The following is a 25,525-nucleotide window of genomic DNA, read 5'->3' as shown; positions in this document are numbered from 1 at the left end:
GGGTTCGATCCCTGGTCGGGAAACTAAGATCCCACAAGCCACAGCTTGCGGCCAAACAAAAAAAAGAAAAAAAAAGATGAAAAGATATGCAACTTTTTATAAGACAATGACTCTAAAAAGCTAAATCCTATGGGCACCCAAGCCTACAAGCAACAGGAGAATGAGAGTAATACTATAAAAACAAGCAAAAACATTTGAAGAGGGGACCTCCCTGGTGGTCCAGTGGCTAAGATTCCATGCTCCCAATTCAAGGGGCCAAGCTTCGATCCCTGCGCAGGGAACTAGATCGCTCATGTCACAACTAAAGATTCCACGTGCCGCAACTAAGACCATCAGCGCAGCCAAATAAATAAATGAATATTAAAAAAAAAGCATTTGAAGAGATCATCAGAAGCTTGGTGTAAATTAGAAGGGATTATAGGTATGATGGGAAGCAATCTAATGACAGTAAAAGGTACAGAGCAGCAAGAATGAAAGCAAACAAGAGGAAAAAGAGAGAAAAATACCACTAGAATAATTTTTAATGCAGTGGCAAAAAGCTTAGACTATCTCAATAACCACACTACAGATTTTCTTAAAAACAACCATTGCCAAGAAGTTAAATTCTGTTCTCTATGTTTACTCCAGCAGGGAACTGTATGTATACTGAAGAAATTTTCAACCAAAATGCTTAAAAGCCATATTCCAACTGTTAATGTTACCCACTAATTATCTGGAATCCCCACTTAACTGGAACTCCTGCTATTTTTACCACCAATAACCTGCTAAAATAACTGATGAATTCCTATCAAAATAAGTGATGATTTTTGTTTTACATGATGCTCTCCCTCTCCCACTGCCAAAATATAAGCAGTTCAAGTTACTGCCCAAAGAATTATAGTCCACACTTGCACAGCATGCAGAAGAATTCACTTCCTGTCAATAAGCGCTGCGTGCCCGAGCCACACCTGAGGAATCAGAGTCCATATGATGCTGGGACTGCACGGGGCTCACGGCGCTCATTGACTATGGGCTCCAAGGAGCACCTCCACTGGCCATCTCAAACTCAGGAGGCAAATTTTTTAAATTAGGGAAAATTTAAAAATAAAAAAAGAAGAGGATGAAGAGGAGGAAGAGGAGGGAGCAGGAAAGGAGAAAAGAAATGGGGGGATGGGGGAGGATATGAGAAGAGGCAGGAGGAGAAATCAGAATTTAAACAGAGTTCAATTAAAGGGGTCAATAAAACTGCTAACATTTTAGTGAAGAAAGATAAGTCACCTCATGCGGGTGCTGGATTTCAGGGGGGACCCATATAAAGAAGGGAAGAAAATGTGGTAACTTGAGAAAAGAGGGCATCCAAACAAAAAAATGGCCTAATTCCTTTACAAAAAAGACACAGCTGCCTAAGCCTTCTTCCATTTTCAGTATCTCAGTTCATACAAAGATCATATGTGGGGCTTCCCTGGTGGCGCAGTGGTTGAGGGTCCGCCTGCCGATGCAGGGGACACAGGTTCGTGCCCCGGTCCGGGAAGATCCCACGTGCCACGGAGCGCCTGGGCCCATGAGCCATGGCCGCTGAGCCTGCGCATCCGGAGCCTGTGCTCCACGACGGGAGAGGCCACGACAGTAAGAGGCCCGCGTACAGCAAAAAAAAAAAAAAAAAGATCATATGTGAAGACTGGGTTTGTCAATGCTAACAAAAATGTTATGGCAATCAATGACCACAGAAATTTCAGAGCCAGAGGGATCTATAGGGATCATACAATGCAAACCTCTTATTTCACAGATGAAAAGGAGGCCCAGAGAGGCAATGTAATTGTCCATGGTTCCACAGCTAGTAAGTGTGGGAGTTCGAACTATTACTCCATTCTTCTGATATCCAGTACAATGCTCTTAGATATCACAAAGCCTCAAGCATAATTTTGAGTTCTAATAAAATTAATAACAATTTAATATAAACTACAGAGTTCTCAGCTGACTTCTTAAGCATATGGATGCTCATTAATATAAAAAAACTTTCTGCAACATTAGTTAAGAAGCAACAGGAAAAACAAGGCAGAACAATACAGGTTTTTGTCAGTCTGAGGTTTTTTAAACCTTATTGTGTTATAAAACACTGAACAGATCAAGAAGGCTTGGGGTAAAAAATAATACTAATTACCAGAGACATATTAAATTATCTTTTTAGTTACAAGTACAGTGTCTCTAGTACATTATCATTATTAATAATATATTTGGTAAATAAAGCTATTTTTTCAACATTTTAATCATTATATAATCAAAAGACCAGGAAAATGTTTCAAAATCATTTTTACAAGCAATTCTTCAAAAAGTAGGAGATCATTTTACAAGATCAATGTATAGAGTAATAAATGAAGAATGAACTAACGCTGGTTAAACAGGCACGGAGGAAGGTGGCGTGGGACACAGAGGAAGTGAAGGAGGGGGAGCCAGAGGCCAAGGAGACAGCAACTCCAGCTGAAGCAAAGTTTCCACTGCTCGTGGACCCCTTCCATCCGGTTATCTGCAAATGGCACCTCACTGCCCGGGAGACTGCTTCTATTCTGGGGTTACCTGAGAGGGTCTATCCACCTCCACAGCACTAGCCTGATGACTTGAGGGTACTGTATCAGAATAAGGCATGAACCCCTTTTGAGATTTTACACAAAGTAACACTCTTAGAACCAGAGCTTAGCCCCTTAACACAGAAAGCACCACGGCCCACAAATGTTCCATTTGGTCTAACCGTAAGGTAACAAAGATAAAATATAATGAACTTATACACAGAATATTAGAGAAATAAATATCCAATACATACAATTTCATCAAGTTCCAGACCAAATTCAAAACATAGTTCATCAAATTCTTCATCAGCTAGGAAAAAAAGAGATTGCTAATTTTAATCTGTTCAGTACAAATGAAAATAGCATAGAAACTGCATTTTTTTAATCATCTTATACCAAGCATACTAAATATCAGGCATCAGATATCTCCATTTAAAAACGAAAAGAGCTTGACCAAAAAACATTTTTTAAGAAAACCAAAACTATTTTAAAAAGGGCTGATTCATCTAATATCAGCTACAGAATTAGGTTACCTGCACTAGGGAGTTTACACTTACTTGGAAGAAAAAACTTGCTAAGCAGGGATCCAATGTAAAGTAGGCTCCAAATCACAGATCCAACATAAAGGAATAACGTCATATAAATCCTATCATTTAAAATTCTCTGAGGTGGCCTGACAGTTGGCTTTGGAGCCAGATCCATCCAAGTTCGAATTCTGACTGTTCCACTTACCAGTTGAGAGCTTGGCACTTCATGTAAACTTTCTGATTCCTATGCCTCATCCATAAAGTAGCATTTTACAGCCACTTAACTGTAGCATGCAACTGTTGGAAAGATTTAAATGAGTTCATGCAGATAATGGGCCTGGCATAGTGCCCTGAAACATAGTAGGTCTGCAACAATTAATAGTTCTCTTCCTTACTTTTAAGTTATATCCTACTTTGCTTTGCCACCTGACACAGCATTGTCAGGGTTTCCTTGTTACCAAAAACTGAACACAAACCATCATTACTAGTATATTCTAGTAAGAAGCTGATCTTAAGATTCCTGTTCCTGACATTGAACTTCAATTTAACAAACATTTATTGAGCACCTACTATGTGTCGGCACTGTACTAGGTGCCAGGGCTACAGAGATAAATAAAATACAATTCTTGCCCTAACTATGCCCTACTCTAGTAAACCAGATGTGTAAATACAGTTATGGTAAGTGCAAGGTACCCAGTTGGCACAAAGGAAGCAATCAACTCCACTGACAGTCAGTGAAGGCTTCACAGAAAGGATGAACTTATTCGGCAGGGACTGTGGGGAATGAGACAACCGCATGGCAAATTTGGGACGTTTCATATGAATGAAGCGTGAGGTTCATGTCAGGAAGAGATATGATGAAAAAAGGAGAAAGAAGTCAGCTCAAGATGCCAAGGGGTTTGCCCTCTGTCCTGCCTGAGGCAACGGGGAGTTACACTAAAGGATTTCCAGCTGGATGACAGCATGATTAGACCTGCATTTTAAAGAATGGTGGTGGACAAACTGGAGCAGAGAATCTACTGCCACAGACAAGCGAGACAGTGACGACTTGGTTAAAGCAGCCAGCAGTGAGTCTGAGGGAGAAGGAAGAATGTGCGAAACGTCAGGGGCAGAATCTGTAAGGCTCGAGGACTGACTGGGAGGTGAGGACAGTGAGTGAGCAGGAGACGTGTGCAATGGCTCCCAGGTCCCCGGTGCAGGTGAATGGGTATCGTTAGGGCAGGAAATAACAGAGGCCCCCATGACCCCTGCCTCCTGGTACTCACACCGTTCACGTCTCAAACAACCACAAGAGTGAGCTGGGAAGCTAACTCCAGCCCAACCAAGCCTTGAGATGACTGCAGGCCCAGCTGGCACGACAGCTTGACTGCAACCTGGAGGAAGACCCAGAGCCAGATCACCCAGCTATGCCACTCCTCCCTCAATTCCTCTCTCAGAAACGTGTGAATGATAAAGGCTTGTTGTTTTACCCTTCTAAGTACTGGAGTAATTTGGTATGTAGCAAAAGATAACTAACACAGACTTCAGTCCCTGGACATAAAGTGCTGCCATAACAAAACACGGGAAAACATGGGGAAGGCTTTGGAATCAGGAGGTGGGCTTTGAGAGTGTAAATGAAAACCTAAAGCGCCTTGACAAAGCTGTTAACAGAAGCCTCAGTCTCTGATAAGGATGCAGGTGAGGATATGAAGGAAAGTGAGGAAGTGTTATTGGAAACTGACAGAAGGAGTATCCTTTTTATGTAGAGGCAAAGTTTAGCAACACTGTTGCCTACAGTTATGGGGACTGGGGAAAAGGTACCTACTCAACCAGGTGACTTAACTAACCTTTCCAACCAGTGCGGAAAGTGTCGCCTGGTTTAGACTCTGAGAGAAGAGATAAACTAAAGGGAAGACTATTAAACAAAAAGGAGCCAGGACCTAATGGTTTTAAGAATCCTCAGCCTCCCAGATGTAAAAAAAAAAAAAAAAAAATGCTAAGAAATGGTTCTGAAGAACCTAGGGGGAGGACAGCAATAAAGAGGCAGATGTAGGTAATGGACTTGAGGATATGGTGGGGGGGAAGGGTAAGCTGGGACAAAGTGAGAGAGTAGCATGGACATATATACACTACCAAATGTAAAACAGATAGCTAGTGGGAAGGAGCCACATAGCACAGGGAGATCAGCTCGGTGCTTTGTGACCACCTAGAGGGGTGGGATAGGGAGGGTGGAGGGAGATGCAAGAGGGAGGAGATATGGGGATACATGTATACGTATAGCTGATTCACTGTGTTATAAAGCAGAAACCAACACACCATTGTAAAGCAATTATACTCCAATAAAGATGTTAAAAAAAGTGACTTCTGATCAAAGAGCAAATCCAGAGCATTTCCAGGGAAACGTGGTCGAAAGATGAATCAAGGACATGATTGTAAAATCTTAAGACGCAGTAAAATCAAAGGCACTGTTCATTCAGACAAGAGGCGCTACATATAAAGAAAATAAGGGCGTGCCTCACAAATTTCTTCGGTCACACAGCTGAGCTTAAATAAGAGCCCTGTATCAGCAGAAGCCAAGGTGCAAAACAGCTTATTTCAGAGATCTGTGGGCGGTGTGTCTTTTGACTAAGGAAGTGGAAACCAGCAAAACTGACCAAAGAGCCAGAAAGTTTAACAACAACAACAAAAAAAAACATATGCAGAAACATGGCAAGCTGGAGCTGAAAGGGACAGAGACGGGACAAAATGAAGGCTTTGAGCCCCAAAATTCTATCGGTGGGAAGTAGACCAAGAAACTAATGAGCTGTAAAGTAACGTGCCTTCTTTCACCAAAAAATAAAATAATGAGGATCACCCAGAGAGTGGAACCAAGAGCCTAGAAATTAGGGCAGAACCATGGACAGTGATCCCAGGCCTGGAGATCTGACCAAGACATGCAACACTTTCCAGCTCAGCTTCAGAACTGCCATAGACTAGTAACTCCTTCGTGTCTCCCATGTTCCCCATTCGAAGGAGAATGTCCTATGCCTGTGCCACCACTGTATGTTAGGTGCAACGTGGGGCAGATAACCTGTCTCTTTAGTCTCTCAGGCCAAGAGTAATTCTACTCAATCAGCTCTACTTAAGAACTACACCCGAAGAGCCCCATCCACAACTGGACCCGATTTAGCTGATGAGACTCTGGTTTTCTGAGCTGCTTCTGTAATGGGATGACACTTCCGGGGGCCTTGGGAGGGCGTGTATGTGGCATGCGGGAGGAACATGAATCACTAGGGGCCAGGGGGCAGACTGCTGTAGTCAGTCCCAAGATGGCCTCCAAGAACACCTGCCTCCTGGGGTTCACACCTTTGTAGTCTCCACCCACACGGTGCCAGAGTTGGTCTGTGTGACCTAGAGAATATGGCAAGGGATGGTGTATTCCCTTACGAGATTTAGTAAAAACTGTGGCTTCTATCTGGACACTCTCAACTACCTGCTCTCTTGGACCTCTCACTCTGGGACAAACAAGCCGCCATGTTGCAAGCAGTCCTATGGAGAGGTCCAGGTGGGAGGCACTGAAATCTCTGACCAAAAATCAGCAAGGAACTCAAGCCTGCCAACAAGCACTTGAGTGAACCCGGAATTGGACTCTCCAGCCCCAGTTAGGCCTTGAGATGACTAGAGTCCTGACACTTTTACTACAACCAGGTGAGAGGCAGAAACCACCAGCTAAGCCACTTCCAATCCTTGAGCCTCAGAAACATATACAAATGACTATTGTTTTAAGCTGCTAAATTTGGGGGTAATTAATTATGCAGTAGTAGATAACTAAATGGTTACTTAACAAATCGTGCAGAATCATTAAAATACACTGAACCCTCTACTGAGTCCTAATTATCATACAATTTGTTTTATTCCTTTCAGCTGTATTTCATGCACTTAATCAACAATGAAATCGTGATCAATGATTCCCTCTAACAAAATGACACACCTAAGTAACTACATCTTCAAGGTTCATGATATACACAGGTGGCTCTGGCCGCACTGCCAGCAATTACACCAAGGCAGAACAGGGCCAGAATTGAAGAACAGTGAAAACAAACCGTTAACAAAAAAACGAGTGGCAGAGGAAACATCTGAGCAGAAAGGCGATAAAAAAGGTAGACTAAGGAGACAAAACTGCCCCAGAGGAGCAAAATGAACAGAATCAAAGCAGCCTGAAAAATATCCTTTGCTTATCTTTGATAAGCAAGTAAGTGGTGAAAGGCAATGACTGATGACACAATGGAATTTAGGACAGACAAAAAGAAAGCCCTAGAGGGACTGAAAACAAAAGAGGGAATGGGGCTAGAAAAGAGTGAATGAGACATTACCTGAAAAACAAGGAAAAAAGAGGAAGACAGAAAAGGGGGGAGGGGGTAAGAAACAAGGTGGATCCACACTGCTTGCAAATGAGATGCTTTGCCAAACATGTTTTTCCAACTTTGACCTCAACCTAATTTACATTTAAAAGATTTCAGAAAGAACATGTGAAATATAAACTAATGATGAGTATTATTTCTGGACCCATCTGAAGTACACCTCAACATCAATCTTCCTGACTGAATTTTAATGAGTCAGTAGTCCACAGATAATTATAGATATCAAGCTTACCTGATCTCTCTCAATATGGAAAAGAAGGGAAGAGGCATCTAGAGAATATATTAAAAACATCAGATGACAGTAAACAGGTTATAAATCATCATTTTTTAAAACCTGACTTATTTCTTATTTTCCCAGATATGGATACACAGGTGGGAGCTGATCACAGATGTACTGAACAAATTTTTGCTACACACCATCTTGTGTATTCAGGTATATCATACACAATTAGTGAGAAGATGGTTTAGAAGGATGGATAATATAAAAAAAGCATAGTATGAAATAAAAAGTATAGGGAATCAGAGCCCTGTTTAGAGGACAAGAGTATTACCTCTATTTTCAGGGACTTAGGGCAGAACCCTAGGGAGAATAACACTTTAAGAATACAACTGACCCTTGAACAAGGCAGGGATCAGGGGTTCCCAGCCCTCCACCAAAGTCCATAATCTCTGTACTTACAGTTGGGCCCTCCTGGGTTCCGCACGGGAGGATTCAACAACCATGGATTATGCAGTAGCTTAGTATTAACTGTTGAAAATAATTCCTTCTATAAATGGACCCACCCAGTTCAAACCTGGATTGTTCAAGGGTCAACTGCACATAATATCTAAAAGTGCACCTTAAGAAACGTTTTAAAAAAGCTAATTTTATTTTCACAGTATATCTTACTGTAGGAAGCAGTATCCGTTAAACCGACTAGGCCTTTGTTATATTGAGCCCTAAAACCAAAAACAGCTCTCACAGACCAATTATCACTGCTGTCACACAAGCTGATGATATGGGACATGGCAGATGTCACTTCAACTGCTACATGTATAGGGTAACGGATAATCGTACTTAATATTTCTCCCTTTTTCTTTAATGGTAGTGTTTTTAAAACTGAAGAGATGAAGCGTAGCCTGAAGACTAAGCCACCAAGTAAGACTTCCGTCACTCTGGGCTCAGCCCACGTTACCCACCCTATCTAATGCTGTTCTTAGCACAATATCTTTCTGTTTCCCTGCTAGCACTTAACATTATCCGAATCATCTTATTAATATGCTGGTTTATTATCTGCCTGCTTCATCAGAATGTGAACGTGGACCTTATGTACCCTGTGCACCGCTGTGTTTCCCAAAGTACTTAGAACAGTGCCTGGCACATAACAGGCCTCAGTAAACGTAATAAAGTAAAACTAGGAAAGAAGGCCGCCCCCCCCACACACACACCCTGTTGCTCACAAATGGAGTTCCCACAGCGCTCTTCTTAGTGCACTTAATGAACTACACTCGGGAGGGAACCCGGAGCTTCATTCCTATTCTATCCCTGGCATCAGACACGCAGCAAGCGCTCGACATCGCTGAATGAAATGACACAGTGAGCCCAGCACGTGCCGGTGATGCAACGGCACCCGCGGAGACACGGGTTCCCAGAGGCTACATCGGCCCAGCAGGGCCGCCGGGACTCTATGCCCTCTCTATCCACAACTCGAACGCCCAAGGCCAAAACCTGCGGGGCAGTATGAACATTGCCACGATGCCTTTTGCAGGGGGTCCCAGCCTCTGAGGAGAGGCGCAGAGCCCAGGCTGTCGGACGTGTACTCCACTGTAGGTCCGGCCCAGAGCTCGGAAGAGCAAATCGCGCTTCAGGCTGACAGTCGGCATGGCGAGTCCGGACCACTGCGCCTGCGCGGGCGAGCTGGCCGGGCTTGGCGACCGAGGTGTGTAGGACCCGGCCCCCTTCGTCGGCTGTCTTGAATAGCGCCAGTCTTCTTCAAAAGCTCCGCCTCTCTTTTCTCATCTGAAAGCAGGTAAAATTGCCACCACTAACCTCAGTAAATCTAGTTTCGTTGGGTGAATAAATTATAGGCTGAAAAGGGAGACAGGAATCGGATAAAATGGGCTAGGATTTGATGGGCAATAAATGAACAGCCCGCGAAAGCCCTCAACGCCTCCAACACACTACAGACGGAGGACGCCAAGCTGGGGGGCGGGGCGAAGGGAGAGTGTGTATGGGGACGTGGACCTCGTGGTGGAGAATCAATCCACCTGGGAGGGGGTGAGCCTGTGAGTAGGCGGGGTCTGAGGCGGCCTGGAGAGAAGGATGTGCAAAAACAAGTAGTGGGAGCGAGAGAAACTGTTAGTAGATCTGCTTTTATCTCATTCCTCGATCTCCTGCACCCTGCTACGTGTTACAACTGTGCTTTTTTGAACCTTACATCAGCACTATTAGGGAGGCTTCCTTAGAAACGTCTTTTAAAAGAGGAAACAGACTGACATTTACTCGTTCTGTATAGGCAGATGCTGGGCTCAATCCTCTGCCAGCTTAGCAGATCTCCTTCTAACAACCCTCAGTGTAATAGGCAAAATAACAACCACAAATATATCAAGCCTAATCCCAGAAACCTGTAAGTGTTACCTTAAATGGAAACAGTCTTTCAGATTAAGTTAAAGATTTCCAGATGGAGCGACTCTTCTGGATTATCAAAATGGGCCACTAATATGTATAAAATGATAACTAATAAGAACCTGCTGTATAAAATAAATAAAATTCAAAAAAATAAAAAATAAAATTAAAAAAAAGTAAAATAAAACTACCAATTCAAAAAAAGGGGGAGGCCTAAATGCAATCGCATGTATCTTTATAAGAGGAAGGTTAGAGGGAGATTTGAGAAAAACAGAAGAGGGAAGGCAGTGTACCACTGGAGCAGAGATTGGAGTGATGCAGCCACAAACCAAGGAATGCCATCAACCACCAGAAACTGCAGAGGCAAGGAAGGATTCTCTCCTAGCCTTCTAGAGCAGTCCTGTCGTGTCTCTGGATACACTGACTTGAGCTCAGTGAAACTGATTTTGGACTTCTGACCCCAGGAGCTGTGAGAGAATAAATTTCTTTGTTTTAAGCCACCAAGTTCGTGGAAATGTTACAGCAGCCATGGGGGACTAATACACCAGGATAGGTGCTACCATTATTCTCATTTTACAAATGGTAAAACTGAGGCCCACTCTGAGTCACCCAACTCAGAAGGCAGAGCTGACACAGTTCCATAAGGGAGCGTTGACCTTATCCTCTCTATACTGTACAGTAAGGGCCCCAAGGCCATTCAGGTGAGGGGACATAAGCTGGGAGGGATTTAGGTCTCTCTGACTGCCATTCAAGCAGTTTTTTACTATATTAACTTCCCTCTATAGTTGCAGGCAATCCCTCCCCAGTATGCAAAATAATAGACTGGCAGAGGCCACGTCAATGGCAAATATCTCCAATGCCAAATAAAATTCTCTGCTCTCAAACTGGTACTCAGGGAAAAAAATGAATCAATGAATAAAGGACTTCCTGAATTATTGCATGCTGACTTTCTCTCCTTTGGGCACCCCAAGATGTTCTGTGGCCTTTAACCTCAGTTTCCTTACCTGTAAAGTAGAGATGATAATAATGTACATCTTAGAGAATTATTGTAAGGATTAGAAATAATACTCATAAATGACAATCATAGTTCTTGTGTCTTAAGTCCTGGAAATTGGGCGTTGTCATTATTGTTATCTTTCTAGTCAGTTTCTTGCTATTCTCAGACTACCCAGAGGCATTCTGTTCCCATCTCCCAAATGCCACAACTCACCCATCCTGCTTTTTATCCTTGCTCACGCACAGGTGCCCTGTGCCTTCTCTATGACTAGCTAAACTGTTAGGATAATCTAATGGAAAAGGGAAAACTAGGCCACAAGTACTCACCACAAATGGCATTGGCTGACAGATAAGGAAGATATTTGGAAAATGTTGAAATAGTATATCACAAAATGTAGATATGTGCTTCTCTTGTCTAATTTTAGAGCCAGCCTGAAAGCAGGAATGAGATGGCAGCATTTCCTAGAACTGAAAGACGGGCTGGCCAATAAACATGAAAAAAGCTCTCCATACATTAGAAATTAGGAAGATGCAAATTAAAATTATAATGAAATACATTTTTTACCCACCAGATTGGTAAAAATGTGAAAGTCTGACAAAACCAGATGTTGGCAAGAACTTGGCAGTATAAATTGATACAACCAATTTGGAAAATTATGGCCTTACCTACCTAGAAAGGCAGAGCATGTGTGTACCCTACTACCCAGCAATTAGGAACCCAGGAATACTCCCCAGAGAAACTCTTACCCATGTGCACTGGAAGACCAAATAAGAATATTCTGTTACAATGTTCATTATAACAAAAAAGTGGAAACATCCCAATGTCTATCAATACTAAAACATGTAAACAATTATAAATTCATACAATGAAGCACCATACAGCTATGAGAATGAATGAACTACAGCTGCATGTATAAACTTGGACAAAAAAATAAATAAACCACAAAAGTATATATACAGTATGGTGCGACTTATATAAAAATGAAAAATAGGATAACCTAAAGAGTATATTATTTAGGCATACATAAATAGATGGTGAAACTAAAGGAAAAGGAATGAGAAACACAAAATCTGAGACTAGTCAGTTCTAAGTGGGATAGAAGGGACGAAGCCTAGGGAGTTGAGATACCCAAAGGGTTTCAAAAATATTGGTAGTGTTCTGCTTTATCTAGTATACCTTTAAGGAAGTTAAGATGAAGATTGAGGAACAAGAGATAAATGTGGCCCTCTTTTTGCGGGGTGAAGGAGACAAACGCTTGGTGGCCTATACCTGAGTAGAAACACAATCGGAATACTTCATATTCGATTTTGTTTTAAGTTTTTTTTTTTAAGAAGGGGCATTTTTAAGAGTTTTATTTAAATTAGAATCTAATTTACGATTATTTTTCTTTATAGTTTCTGGGTTTTATGTTATGTTTTAATAGGTCTTTCACCACGCCAATTATTATTTTTTTAAATCACATATACTTCTTAGAGGACTTGAATGGATTCTTTTTTTTCTCTCCATTTAAATCTCAGATCATTCTGAAATTTGTTTTGGTTTTGAGAGATGGTGAATTAACCAGCTTTATTTTGTTTTCAAACAGCTCTCTAGTGAGCCCAACAAAATTTATAAAATAAACTTCTTTTTCCCCAGAGATTTGAAATACCTTCTTTAGCACATATTAAATTTCCATATATATTTGGGTATATTGCTGAACTATCTATTCCATTGATAGTACAAAGCTATTTTAATTATTAAAGCTTTATAATACATTTTAATATTTGAAAGTGTTCAATGCTTTTTTTCAAAAATTTCCTGACTATTCTCTCATGTTACTTTTTCTACATGACCTTTGAATTCTGTCAAGTTCTGCAAAACATTCTTTTGATGTTTTACTAGGAATCAAATGTAATTTATGGGTTAATTTAGGAATTTTTCTATCCAAGATCCGCGGCTTCCATGCAAGTTTTTGAACATGTCAGGCAGTGGTCCACCTTAGATCCAGCAGTTTCCTCTGTTACAGTGTTTTTGCCCCCAGACTCCTGCAGGGCCAGCTCCAACAAGTCTTCTCAGAAAGAAGTATCCCTGACTATACTATTCATTATGGTTATTAGATATAAATGTCTTTCCCTGATAAAACATAAATTTCATAGAGCAGAGACTTTTGTGTACTAATATACGCCAAGAGCCTTAAAGAGTGACTGGCACAGAGCAGACCCTAGATAAATATTTGAAGTTTTCTTTTAATGATAGGAATATCATATATTTATATAATTAATAATATATCATTATATATTATATCTACTGTATTATCTTTTCTTTTTTTTTTTTTTAAACATCTTTATTGGGGTATAATTGCTTTACAATGGTGTGTTAGTTTCTGCTTTATAACAAAGTGAATCAGCTATACATATACATATGTTCCCATATGTCTTCCCTCTTGCGTCTCCCTCCCTCCCACTCTCCCCATCCCACCCTTCCAGGCTGTCACAAAGCACCGAGCTAATATCCCGGTGCCTTGCGGCTCCTTCCCCCCAGCTATCTACCTTACTACGTTTGTTAGTGTGTATATGTCCATGACTCTCTCTCGCCCTGTCAAAACTCACCCTTCCCCCTCCCCATATCCTCAAGTCCGTTCTCCAGTAGGTCTGCGTCTTTATTCCTGTCTTACCCCTAGGTTCTTCATGACATTTTTTCCCCTTAAATTCCATATATATGTGTTAGCATACGGTATTTGTCTTTTTCTTTCTGACTTACTTCACTCTGTATGACAGACTCTAGGTCTATCCATCTCATTACAAATAGCTCAATTTCATTTCTTTTTAAGGCTGAGTAATATTCCATTGTGTATATGTGCCACATCTTCTTTATCCATTCATCCGATGATGGGCGCTTAGGTTGTTTCCATCTCCGGGCTATTGTAAATAGAGCTGCAATGAACATTTTGGTACATGACTCTTTTTGAGTTTTGGTTTTCTCAGGGTATATGCCCAGTAGTGGGATTGCTGGGTCATATGGTAATTCTATTTGTAGTTTTTTAAGGAACCTCCGTACTGTTCTCCATAGTGGCTGAACCAATTCACATTCCCACCAGCAGTGCAAGAGTGTCCCCTTTTCTCCACACCCTCTCCAGCATTTATTGTTTATAGATTTTTTGATGATGGCCATTCTGACTGGTGTGAGATGATATCTCATTGTAGTTTTGATTTGCATTTCTCTAATGATTAATGATGTTGAGCATTCTTTCATGTGTTTGTTGGCATTCTGTATATCTTCTTTGGAGAAATGTCTGTTTAGGTCTTCTGCCCATTTTTGGATGGGGTTGTTTGTTTTTTTGTTATTGAGCTGCATGAGCTGCTTGTAAATTTTGGAGATTAATCCTTTGTCAGTTGCTTCATTTGCAAATGTTTTCTCCCATTCTGAGGGTTGTCTTTTGGTCTTGGTTATGGTTTCCTTTGCTGTGCAAAAGCTTTGAAGTTTCATTAGGTCCCATTTGTTTATTTTTGTTTTTATTTCCATTACTCTAGGAGGTGGGTCAGAAAGGATCTTGCTGTGATTTATGTCATAGAGTGTTCTTCCTATGTTTTCTTCTAAGAGTTTGATAGTTTCTGGCCTTACATTTAGGTCTTTAATCCATTTTGAGCTTATTTTTGTGTATGGTGTTAGGGAGTGATCTAATCTCATACTTTTACATGTGCCTGTCCAGTTTTCCCAGCACCATTTATTGAAGAGGCTGTCCTTTCTCCACTGTACATTCCTGCCTCCTTTATCAAAGATAAGGTGTCCATATGTGCGTGGGTTTATCTCTGGGCTTTCTATCCTGTTCCACTGATCTATCTTTCTGTTTTTGTGCCAGTATCATACTGTCTTGATTACTGTTGCTTTGTAATATAGTCTGAAGTCAGGGAGCCTGATTCCTCCAGCTCCTTTTTTCGTTCTCAAGGAGAACGGGGTCTTTTGTGTTTCCATACAAATTGCGAAATTTTTTGTTCTAGTTCTGTGAAAAATGCCAGTGGTAGTTTGATAGGGATTGCATTGAATCTGTAGATTGCTTTGGGTAGTAGAGTCATTTTCACAATGTTGATTCTTCCCATCCAAGAACATGGTATATCTCTCCATCTATTTGTATCATCTTTAATTTCTTTCATCAGTGTCTTATAATTTTCTGCATACAGGTCTTTCGTCTCCTTAGGTAGGTTTATTCCTAGATATATAAATATTCATGTATTTATATAATTAATAATATATCATTATATATTATATCTACTGTATTATCTTTTCTTTTTTAAAATAGATACTTCAATAGAAAAAAATGGGCAAAGAATAGTAACAAACAATTCTACCAATAGAAACAAAAAACAAAAGGTGAGGAGGGGAGGAGAAATGCAAATTAAAACAACAGTGAAAGCAGGGATATTTTCTCCAAGGAGACTGGCAAAGATTAAAGAAATAAATGATCCGCCCTCGTGCTGGCAAAGATTTGGAAAGCTGCCACTCATAGGCACACCTGTCAGGAATATAAACAGTAGCTTGACAATAAGAATCAAACTTTTAGATATGTATCCTCTTTGATCCTGAAATTCCACTCTTGGGATTATTCTAAGGAAGTAATCAAGGAAGTATTCTGTTTGTAATACAGAAAATTTGGAAACAACCTAAATGTACAACAATGTGGGACTTGATTAAATAAATTCTGATACCTCCATACAATAGAATACCATGCAAAATTAAAAATGATACTAAAATTTTTAACATGAAGACACGTCTACAACATATTACATGAAAATCAGTTACTAAACAATATACTTAAAATGATTTTTTAAATGCATGTATGTATGTGAGTGTGAAAAAAACTAAAACGGCTAGTATGGTACACACCAAAGTGCTAAGTGGTTATCTTTGGGTGGTGAGATAATTTTTGTCATTGTACCTTTTGTATTTTACAGAATTGTGATTAACAGGATTATTTCTATTGTGAGGAAAAACCAATCGTGTTTGGTTCTTCTCCTTGCCTAATCAAACGTTGGTAGACAACCTCACTCTTTCATCACCACATAGGTTGTGTAGACCTGTGGGATCATGTTTGCTTTTGTCTGTAAAACATGTAACGTAACACAGAGAAAGTTTCTGAAATGATTGGGCCACTTTCCTGTAATGCTTGTGGGTTAGGCAACAGTTGAGAAAGAGATGTTGTCAGATCTGAAATTCTTCCTACATAGATCCGGAAAATACAATGCTGTGTTTGATGACATCTCACACTAGAGCAACAGATAGTGGCAGCCTGGTCTATCAACAGATGAATGGATAAAGAAGATGTGAGATTGAGATACACACACACACACACACACACACACACACACAATGGAATACTACCCAGCCATTAACGCAATGAAATTTTGCCATTTGCAACAACACAGATGAACTTGGAAGGTATTATGCTGTCAGACAAAGACTGTATATCACTTATATGTGGAATCTAAAAATTAAAACAAGTGGGTAGACCTTCAAAATGGCGGGAGTAAGACACGTAGATCACATTCCTACCCACAAATACATCAGAAATACATCTACATGTGGCACAACTCCTACAGAACACGTACTGAACGCTGGCAGAAGACCTCAGGCCTCCCAAAAGTCTAGAAACTCCCCACGTACCTGGGTAGGGCAAAAGAAAAAAGAAAAAAACAGAGACAAAAGAGTAGGGACGGGACTTGCACCAGTGGGAGGGAGCCGTGAAGGAGGAAAGGTTTCCACACACTAGGAGCCCCTTTGCGGGTGGAGACTGCGGGTGGCGGAGAGGGGAAAGCTTCGGAGCCACGGAGGAGAGCACAGCAACAGGGGTGCGGAGGGCAAGGCGGAGAGATTCCCGCACAGAGGATCGCTGCCAACCGGCACTCACCAACCCGAAAGGATTGTCTGCTCACCCAGGGCTGGGGGCTGAGGCTCGGGCTTCAGTCAGAGCACAGGGAGAGAACTGGGGTTGGCGGTGTGAACACAGCCTGCAGGGGGTTAGTGCGCCACGGCTAGCCGGGAGGGAGTCGGGGGGAAAAGTCTGGACCTGCCGAAGAGGCAAGAGACTTTGTCTTCCCTCTTTGTTTCCTGGTGCGCGAGGAGAGGGGATTAAGAGCGCAGCTTAAAGGAGCTCCAGAGACGGGCACGAGCCGCGGCTAAAAGCGCGGACCCCAGAGACGGGCATGAGACGCTAAGGCTGCTGCTGCCGCCACCAAGAAGCCTGTGTGCGAGCACAGGTCACTCTCCACACCCCCCTTCTGGGGAGCCTGTGCAGCCCGCCACTGCCAGGGTTCCGGGATCCAGGGACAACTTCCCCGGGACAACGCACTGCGTGCCTCAGGCTGCTGCAATGTCACGCTGGCCTCTGCTGCCGCAGGACCGCCCCGCACTCCGTGCCCCTCCCTCCCCCCCAGCCTCAGTGAGCCAGAGCCTCCGAATCAGCGGCTCCTTTAACCCCGTCCTGTCTGAGCGAAGAACAGACACCCTCCGGTGACCTACACGCAGAGGCGGGGCCAAATCCAAAGCTGAGCCCCTGGGAGCTGTGCGAACAAAGAAGAGAAAGGGAAATCTCCCCCAGCAGCCTCAGGAGCAGCGGATTAAATCTCCACAATCAACTTGAGGTACCCAGCATCTCTGGAATACCTGAATAGACAACAAAGCATCCCAGAACTGAGGAGGTGGACTTTGGGAGCAAAGATATATTAATTTTTTCCTTTTTCTCTTTTTGTGAGTGTGTATGTGTATGCTTCTTTGTGAGATTTTGTCTGTATAGCTTTGCTTTTTACCACTTGTCCCAGGGTCCTGTCTGTTTTTTTTGGTTTTGGTGGTTTTGTTTTTTTGTATAGTTTGTAGCGCTTGTTATCATAGGCGGATTTGTTTGTTTTTTGATTTGTTTGCTCTCTTCTTTCTTTTTAAATTACTTTTCAATTTTTAAAAATTTATTACGTATTTTTTATTTTAATAACTTTATTTTATATTATTTTATTTTATTTATTTATTTTTTCTCCCTTTTCTTATGAGCCGTGTGCTGACAGGGTCTTGGTGGTCCAGTCGGGTGTCAGGCCTGTGCCTCTGAGGTGGAAGAACCCAGTTCAGGACATTGGCCCACCAGAGACCACCCAGCCCCACGTAATATCAAACAGCGAAAGCTTTCCCAGAGATTGCCATCTTAACACTAAGACCCAGCTCCACCCAATGACCAGCAAGCTACAGTGCTGGACACCCCATGGCAAACAACTAGCAAGACAGGAAGGAACACAGCCCCACCCGTTAGCAGAGAGGCTGCCTAAAATCATAATAAGGTTATAGACACCCCAAAACACACCACCAGACGCGGTCCTACCCACCAGAAACACAAGATCCAGCCTCATCCGCCAGAACACAGGCACTAGTCCTCTCCACCAGGAAGCCTACACAACCCACTGAACCAACCTTAGCCACTAGGGGCAGACACCAAAAACAACGGGAACTGTGAACCTGCAGCCTGCGAAAAGGAGACCCCCAAACACAGTAAGTTAAGCAAAATGAGAAGACACAGAAACAAACAGCAGATGAAGGAGCAAGGTAAAAATGCACCAGACCAAACAAATGAAGAGGAAATAGGCCGTCTACCTGAAAAAGAATTCAGAGTAATGATAGTAAAGATGATCTGAAATCTTGGAAATTGAATGCAGAAAATACAAGAATTGTTTAACAAGGACCTAGAAGAACTAAAGAGCAAACAAACAATGATGAACAACACAATAAATGAAATTAAAAATTCTCTAGAAGGAATCAATAGCAGAATAACTGAGACAGAAGAACGGATAAGTGACGTGGAAGATAAAAGAGTGGAAATAACTACCGCAGAGCAGAATAAAGAAAAAAGAATGAAAAGAATTGAGGACAGTCTCAAAGACCTCTGGGACAACATTAAAATTATAATTATAATTTGAATTATAGGGGTCCCAGAAGAAGAAGAGAAAAAAAAGGACTGAGAAAATATTTGAAGAGATTATAGTTGAAAACTTCCCTTATATGGGAAAGGAAAGAGTCAATCAAGTCCAGGAAGCACAGAGAGTCCCATACAGGATAAATCCAAGCAGAAACACGCCAAGACACATATTAACCAAACTATCAAAAGTTAAATACAAAGAAAAAATATTAAAAGCAGCAAGGGAAAAGCAACAACTAACATACAAGGGAATCTCCATAAGGTTAACAGCTGATCATTCAGCAGAAGCTCTGCAAGCCAGAAGGGAGTGTCAGGACATATTTAGAGTAATGAAAGGGAAAAACCTACAACCACGATTACTCTACCCAGCAAGGATCTCATTCAGATTCGATGGAGAAATTAAAACTCTTACAGACAAGCAAAATCTAACAGAATTCAGCAGGACCAAACCAGCTTTACAACAAATGCTAAAGGAACTTCTCTAGGCAGGAAACACAAGAGAAGGAAAAGACCTACAATAACAAACCCAAAACAATTAAGAAAATGGTAAGAGGAACATTCATATCAATATTTACCTTAAATGTAAATGGATTAAATGCTCCAGCCAAAAGACATAGACTGACTGAATGGATACAAAAACAAGACCCATATATATGCTGTCTACAAGAGACCCCCTTCAGACCTAGGGACACGTACAGACTGAAAGTGAGGGGATGGAAAAAGATATTCCATGCAAATGGGAATCAAAAGAAAGCTGGAATAGCAATTCTCATATCAGATAAAATAGACTTTAAAATAAAGACTATTACAAGAGACAAAGAGGACACTACATAATGATCAAGGGATCAATCCAAGAAGAAGATATAACAATGGTAAATAATTATGCACCCAACATGGGAGCACCTAAATACATAAGGCAAATACTAACAGCCATAAAAGGGGAAATCAACAGTAACACAATCATAGTACGGGACTTTAACACCCCACTTTCACCAATGGACAGATCATCCAAAATAAAAATAAATAAGGAAACGCAAGCTTTAAATGATACATTAAGCAAGATGGACTTAATTGATATTTATAGGACATTCCATCCAAAAACAACAAAATATACTTTCTTCTCAAGTGCTTATGGAACATCCTCCAGGATAGATCATATCTTGGGTCACAAATCAACCCTTAGTAAATTTAAGAAAATTGAAATCATATCAAGTATCTTTTCCAACCACAACACTATAAGACTAGATATAAGTTACAGGAAAATGTGTGAAAAATTCAAACACATGGAAGCTAAACAATACAATACTTAACCAAGAGATCACTGAAGAAATCAAAGAGGAAATCAAATAATACCTATAAACAAATGATAATGAAAACACGATGAACCAAAACCTATGGGATGCAGCAAAATACATTCTAAGAGGGAAGTTTATAGCTACAAACCTACCTCAAGAAATAAGAAACATCTCAAATAAACAACCTCACCTTACACCTAAAACAATTAGAGAAAGAAGAACAAAAAAACCCCAAAGTTAGCAGAAGGAAAGAAATCATAAAGATCAGATCAGAAACAAATGAGAAAGAAATGAAGGAAACAATAGCAAAGATCAATAAAACTAAAAACTGGTTCTTTGAGAAGATAAACAAAATTGACAAACCATTAGCCAGACTCATCAAGAGAAAAAGGGAGAAGACTCAAATCAATAGAATTAGAAATGAAAAAGGAGAAGTAACAACGGACACTGCAGAAATATAAAGGATCATGAGAGATTACTACAAGCAACTATATGCCAATAAAATGGACAACCTGGAAGAAATGGACAAATTCTTAGAAAAGCACAACCTTCTGAGAATGAACCAGGAAAAAATAGAAGATATAAACAGACGAATCACAAGCACTGAAAAGGAAGGATTAAAAACCTTCCAACAAACAAAAGCCCAGGGCCAGATGGCTTCACAAGAGAATTCTATCAAACATTTAGAGAAGAGCTAACACCTATCCTTCTCAAACTCTTCCAAAATATAGCAGAGGGAGGAACACTCCCAAACTCGTTCCGCGACACCACCATCACCCTGATACCAAAACCAGGCAAAGATGTCACAAAGAAAGAAAACTACAGGCCAATATCACTGATGAACATAGATGCAAAAATCCTCAACAAAATAGTAGCAAACAGAATCCACCAGCACATTAAAAGGATCATACACCATGATCAAGTGGGATTTATCCCAGGAATGCAAGGATTCTTCAATATACACAAATCAATCAATGTGATACACGATATTAATAAACAGAAGAAGAAAAACCATATGATCATCTCAAAAGATGCAGAAAAAGCTTTCGACAAATTCAGCACCCATTTATGATAAAAACCCTCCAGAAAGTAGGCATAGAGGGAACATACCTCAACATAATAAAGGCCATGTGTGACAAACCCACAGCCAACATTGTTCTCAATGGTGAAAAACTGAAACCATTTCCACTAAGATCAGGAACAAGACAAGGTTGCCCACTCTCAACACTAGTATTCAACATAGTTTTGGAAGTTTTAGCCACAGCAATCAGAGAAGAGAAAGAAATAAAAGGAATCCAAATCGGAAAAGAAGAAGTAAAACTGTCACTGTTTGCAGATGACATGATACTATACATAGAGAATCCTAAAGATGCTACCAGAAAACTACTAGAGCTAATCAATGAGTTTGGTAAAGTAGTGGGATACAAACTTAATGCACAGAAATCTCTTGCATTCCTACACACTAATCATGAAAAATCTGAAAGAGTAATTAAGGAAACACTCCCATTTACCACTGCAACAAAAAGAATAAAATACCTAGGAATAAACCTACCTAAGGAGACAAAAGACCTGTATGCAGAAAACTATAGGACACTGATGAAAGAAATTAAAGATGATACAAACAGATGGATAGATATACCATGTTCTTGGATTGGAAGAATCAACATTGTGAAAATGTCTATACTACCCAAAGCAATCTACAGATTCAATGCAATCCCTATCCAACTACCAATGGCATTTTTCACAGAACTAGAACAAAAAATTTCACAATTTGTATGGAAACACAAAAGACCCCGAATAGGCAAAGCAATCTTGAGAAAGAAAAACGCAGCTGGAAGAATCAGGCTCCCAGACTTCAGACTATACTACAAAGCTACAGTAATCAAGACAATAATGTACAGGCACAAAAACAGAAATACAGATCAATGGAACAGGATAGAAAGCACAGAGATAAACCCACTCACATATGGTCACCTTATTTATTTTGTTGTTGTTGTTGTTTGTTTTTTTGCGGTACACGGGCCTCTCACTGTTGTGGCCTCTCCCGTTGCGGAGCACAGGCTCCGGATGCGCAGGCTCAGCGGCCATGGCTCACGGGCCCAGCCGCTCCACGGCATGTGGGATCCTCCTGGACCGGGACACGAACCCGTGTCCCCTGCATCGGCAGGCGGACTCTCAACCACTGTGCCACCAGGGAAGCCCTGGTCACCTTATTTTTGATAAAGGAAGCAAGAATATACAATGGAGAAAAGACAGCCTCTTCAATAAGTGGTGCTGTGAAAACTGGACAGCTACATGTAAAAGAATGAAATTAGAACACTCCCTAACACCGTACACAAAAATAAACTGGCTTACAGACCTAAATGTAAGGCAAGATACTTTAAAACTCTTAGAGGAAAATATAGGCAGAACAGTCTAGACATAAATCACAGCAAGATCCTTCTTGACCCACATCCTAGAGAAATGGAAATAAAAACAAAAGTAAACAAATGGGACCTAATGAAACTTAAAAGCTTTTGCACAACAAAGGAAACCATAAACAAGATGAAAAGACAACCCTCAGAATGGGAGAAAATATTTGCAAATGAAGCAACTGACAAAGGATTAATCTCCAAAATTTATAAGCAGCTCATGCAGCTCAATAACAAAAAACAAACAACCCAATCCAAAAATGGTCAGAAGACCTAAATAGATTTCTCCAAAGAAGATATACTGATTGCCAACAAACACATGAAAGAATGCTCCACATCACTAATCATTAGAGAAATGCACATCAAAACTACAATGAGGTATCACCTCACACCAGTCAGAATGGCCATCATCAAAATATCTACAAACAATAGGTGCTGGTCTAGAGGGTGTGTAGAAAAGGGAACTCTCTTGCACTGTTGGTGGGAATGTAAATTGATACAGTCACTATGGAGAATAGTATGGAGGTTCCTTAAAAAACTAAAAATAGAACTACCATGTGACACAGCAATCCCACTACTGGGCATATACCCTGAGAAAACCATAATTCAAAAAGAGTCATGTACCGCAATGTTCATTGCAGCACTATTTACAATAGCCAGGACATGGAAGCAACCTAAGTGTCCATCGACAGAAGAATGGATAAAGAAGATGTAGCATGTATATACAATGGAATATTACTCAGTCATAAAATAAACGAAACTGAGTTATTTGTAGTGAGGTGGTTGGACCCAGAGACTGTCATACAGAGTGAAGTAAGTCAGAAAGAGCAAAACAGATACCATATGCTAACACATATATATGGAATCTAAAAAAAAAAAAAAAGTTATAAAGAATCTAGGGGCAGGACAGGAATAAAGACGTAGACATAGAGAATGGGCTTGAGGACATGGGGAGGGGGAAGGGTAAGCTGGTACAAAGTGAGAGAGTGGCATGGACTTATGTATACTAAGAAATGTAGAATAGGTACCTAGTGGGAAGCAGCCACATAGCACAGGGAGATCAGCTCGGTGCTTTGTAACCACCTAGAGGGGTGAGATAGGGAGGGTGGGAGGGAGGTGCAAGAGGGAGGAGATATGGGAACATATGTATATGTATAACTGATTCACTTTGTTATAAAGCAGAAACTAACACACCATTGTAAAACAATTATACTCCAATAAAGCTGTTAAATAAATAAATAAAATAAAATGAGTGACTATAACAAAAAAGAGACAAACTCACAGACATAGAAAACAAATTAGCGGTTACCAGTGGGGAAGAGGGAACGGGGGGGCAACATACGGGTAGGGAGTTAAGAGGTACAAACTATTATGTATAAAATAAATAAGCTACAGAGATATATTGTACAGCACAAGGAATATAGCCAATATTTTATAATAACTATAAATGGAGTATAACCTTTAAAAATTGTGAATCACTATGTTGTACATTGGAAACTTATATAACATTGTACATCAACTATACCTCGATAAAAATAGAAACATATGGGCTTCCCTGGTGGCGCAGTGGTTGAGAGTCCACCTGCCGACTCAGGTTCGTGCCCCGGTCCGGGAAGATCCCACATGCCGCGGAGCGGCTGGGCCTGTGAGCCATGGCCGCTGAGCCTACGCGTCTGGAGCCTGTGCTCCGCAAAGGGAGAGGCCACAACAGTGAGAGGCCCGCATACTGCCAAAAAAAAAAAAAAAAAGAAACATATGCAAAAATTCTGATTAGGGAAAAAATAATAAAGTGGTAAGCTTTTATGTCTGTAATTTCTTCTCCTAAAACAAACATTGTCCACTTCCTCATCCATAAAGTGAGGGTAGGACCTCTCCGGATGGTTTGGGGATAAAGTATGTGGAAACAATTTGAAACACGCTAAGTACTTTTGAATATTAGACATTTATATTCCAGGTAACAATCCAAGTGATCGGAGACATTAATTTGCTCTGGTATTAAGCTTAGTAAAAGTGGGGTTGCTGTTGCAAACTGAGGTGATAGATGATACAATTTACAATAACTGACTTTGTTGTAATTGCTATGTATCCAAAACAAGTTCTGTTCTGGCTGAAATCTTTTATGCGTTTCCTGTGAGTCTCCTGGGGCGTTCTAATCCCTTTGTAGATTACCCTGAAATTTTTAGGACTACATTAGAGTTTGGACTTTATCTTAAAGATTTTAAGCAGAGAAATGACATGATTGACTTGGTATTTTGGAAAGGTCACTTTGGGTACATTGTGGAGAAGGGATTAGGGGTGGTAGTTCAAGGGGCAAAACTCAAGGCACAGAAATCACTTAGGTGGTTGCAATAATCCAGAGGAGAAATGATAGCAGCCAGGCTGGGGAAATGGCATGTGTTGGGGAAAAAAGTAATAATAATAGATCCGAGGAATCAACAGGTCATATACCAAGTAACCATAAACAACCAGAAAGATACAAACATGAGTGAAAGCCCATCCATTGGATTGGACCTTCTTGGAAACTGGAAGTAAATGATGGAGCCTGCTTTGCCACACCTCCAAGGACACTGCTGTTTGAGTTGCTGAGTGCTTCATTCAAGAGCCTGTCCTGGACCCAGGTTGGTTGCAGTAGGCATTCCCAGTCACTTTCTCCTAGTTTTTCCCTTGTTTGGGTGGCTGGGGCCCCAGGTAGGTTCCCAGGCTGGGTGCAAACAAAAGGGGAGAGAGGTTCATGGGAAGAGAAAGGACATTTCATAAATATTAGTGATTACCGTAATAATTTCTCAGAGTAATTGTTCATAGTATTATAATTGTTTAAAAGAGCAGCTATGGAAGCACCTG

General features: G+C 40.9%; 1 protein-coding gene across 4 annotated transcripts in view; it reads right to left on the bottom strand.

The window, feature by feature from the left end:
* FARSB (phenylalanyl-tRNA synthetase subunit beta) overlaps positions 1 to 9,373 on the bottom strand; it is a 68,544-nt gene extending 59,171 nt beyond the window's left edge. The window contains exons 1-3 of one of the 4 annotated variants that reach the window (XM_032637197.1): positions 9,255 to 9,328; positions 7,682 to 7,719; positions 2,798 to 2,853 (exon numbers count right to left, since the gene is read on the bottom strand). Coding sequence is in view for 2 of the 4 variants with exons in the window: in XM_032637195.1 (XP_032493086.1) it covers positions 2,798 to 2,853; positions 9,255 to 9,312 (114 nt within the window). In the remaining 2 variants the exon portion in view is untranslated. Of the gene's footprint in view, positions 1 to 2,797; positions 2,854 to 7,681; positions 7,720 to 9,254 lie in introns of all 4 variants that reach the window. The other 3 variants (XM_032637196.1, XM_032637195.1, XM_032637198.1) reach the window with 3 other exon arrangements.
* Positions 9,374 to 25,525: the final 16,152 nt, after the last annotated feature.

The sequence above is a fragment of the Phocoena sinus genome, chromosome 7 (assembly GCF_008692025.1).
Source record: "Phocoena sinus isolate mPhoSin1 chromosome 7, mPhoSin1.pri, whole genome shotgun sequence".
Taxonomy (NCBI): domain Eukaryota; kingdom Metazoa; phylum Chordata; class Mammalia; order Artiodactyla; family Phocoenidae; genus Phocoena; species Phocoena sinus.
Note: the sequence above shows the minus strand (reverse complement) of the source record. Positions and strands in the feature narration are given on the sequence as shown.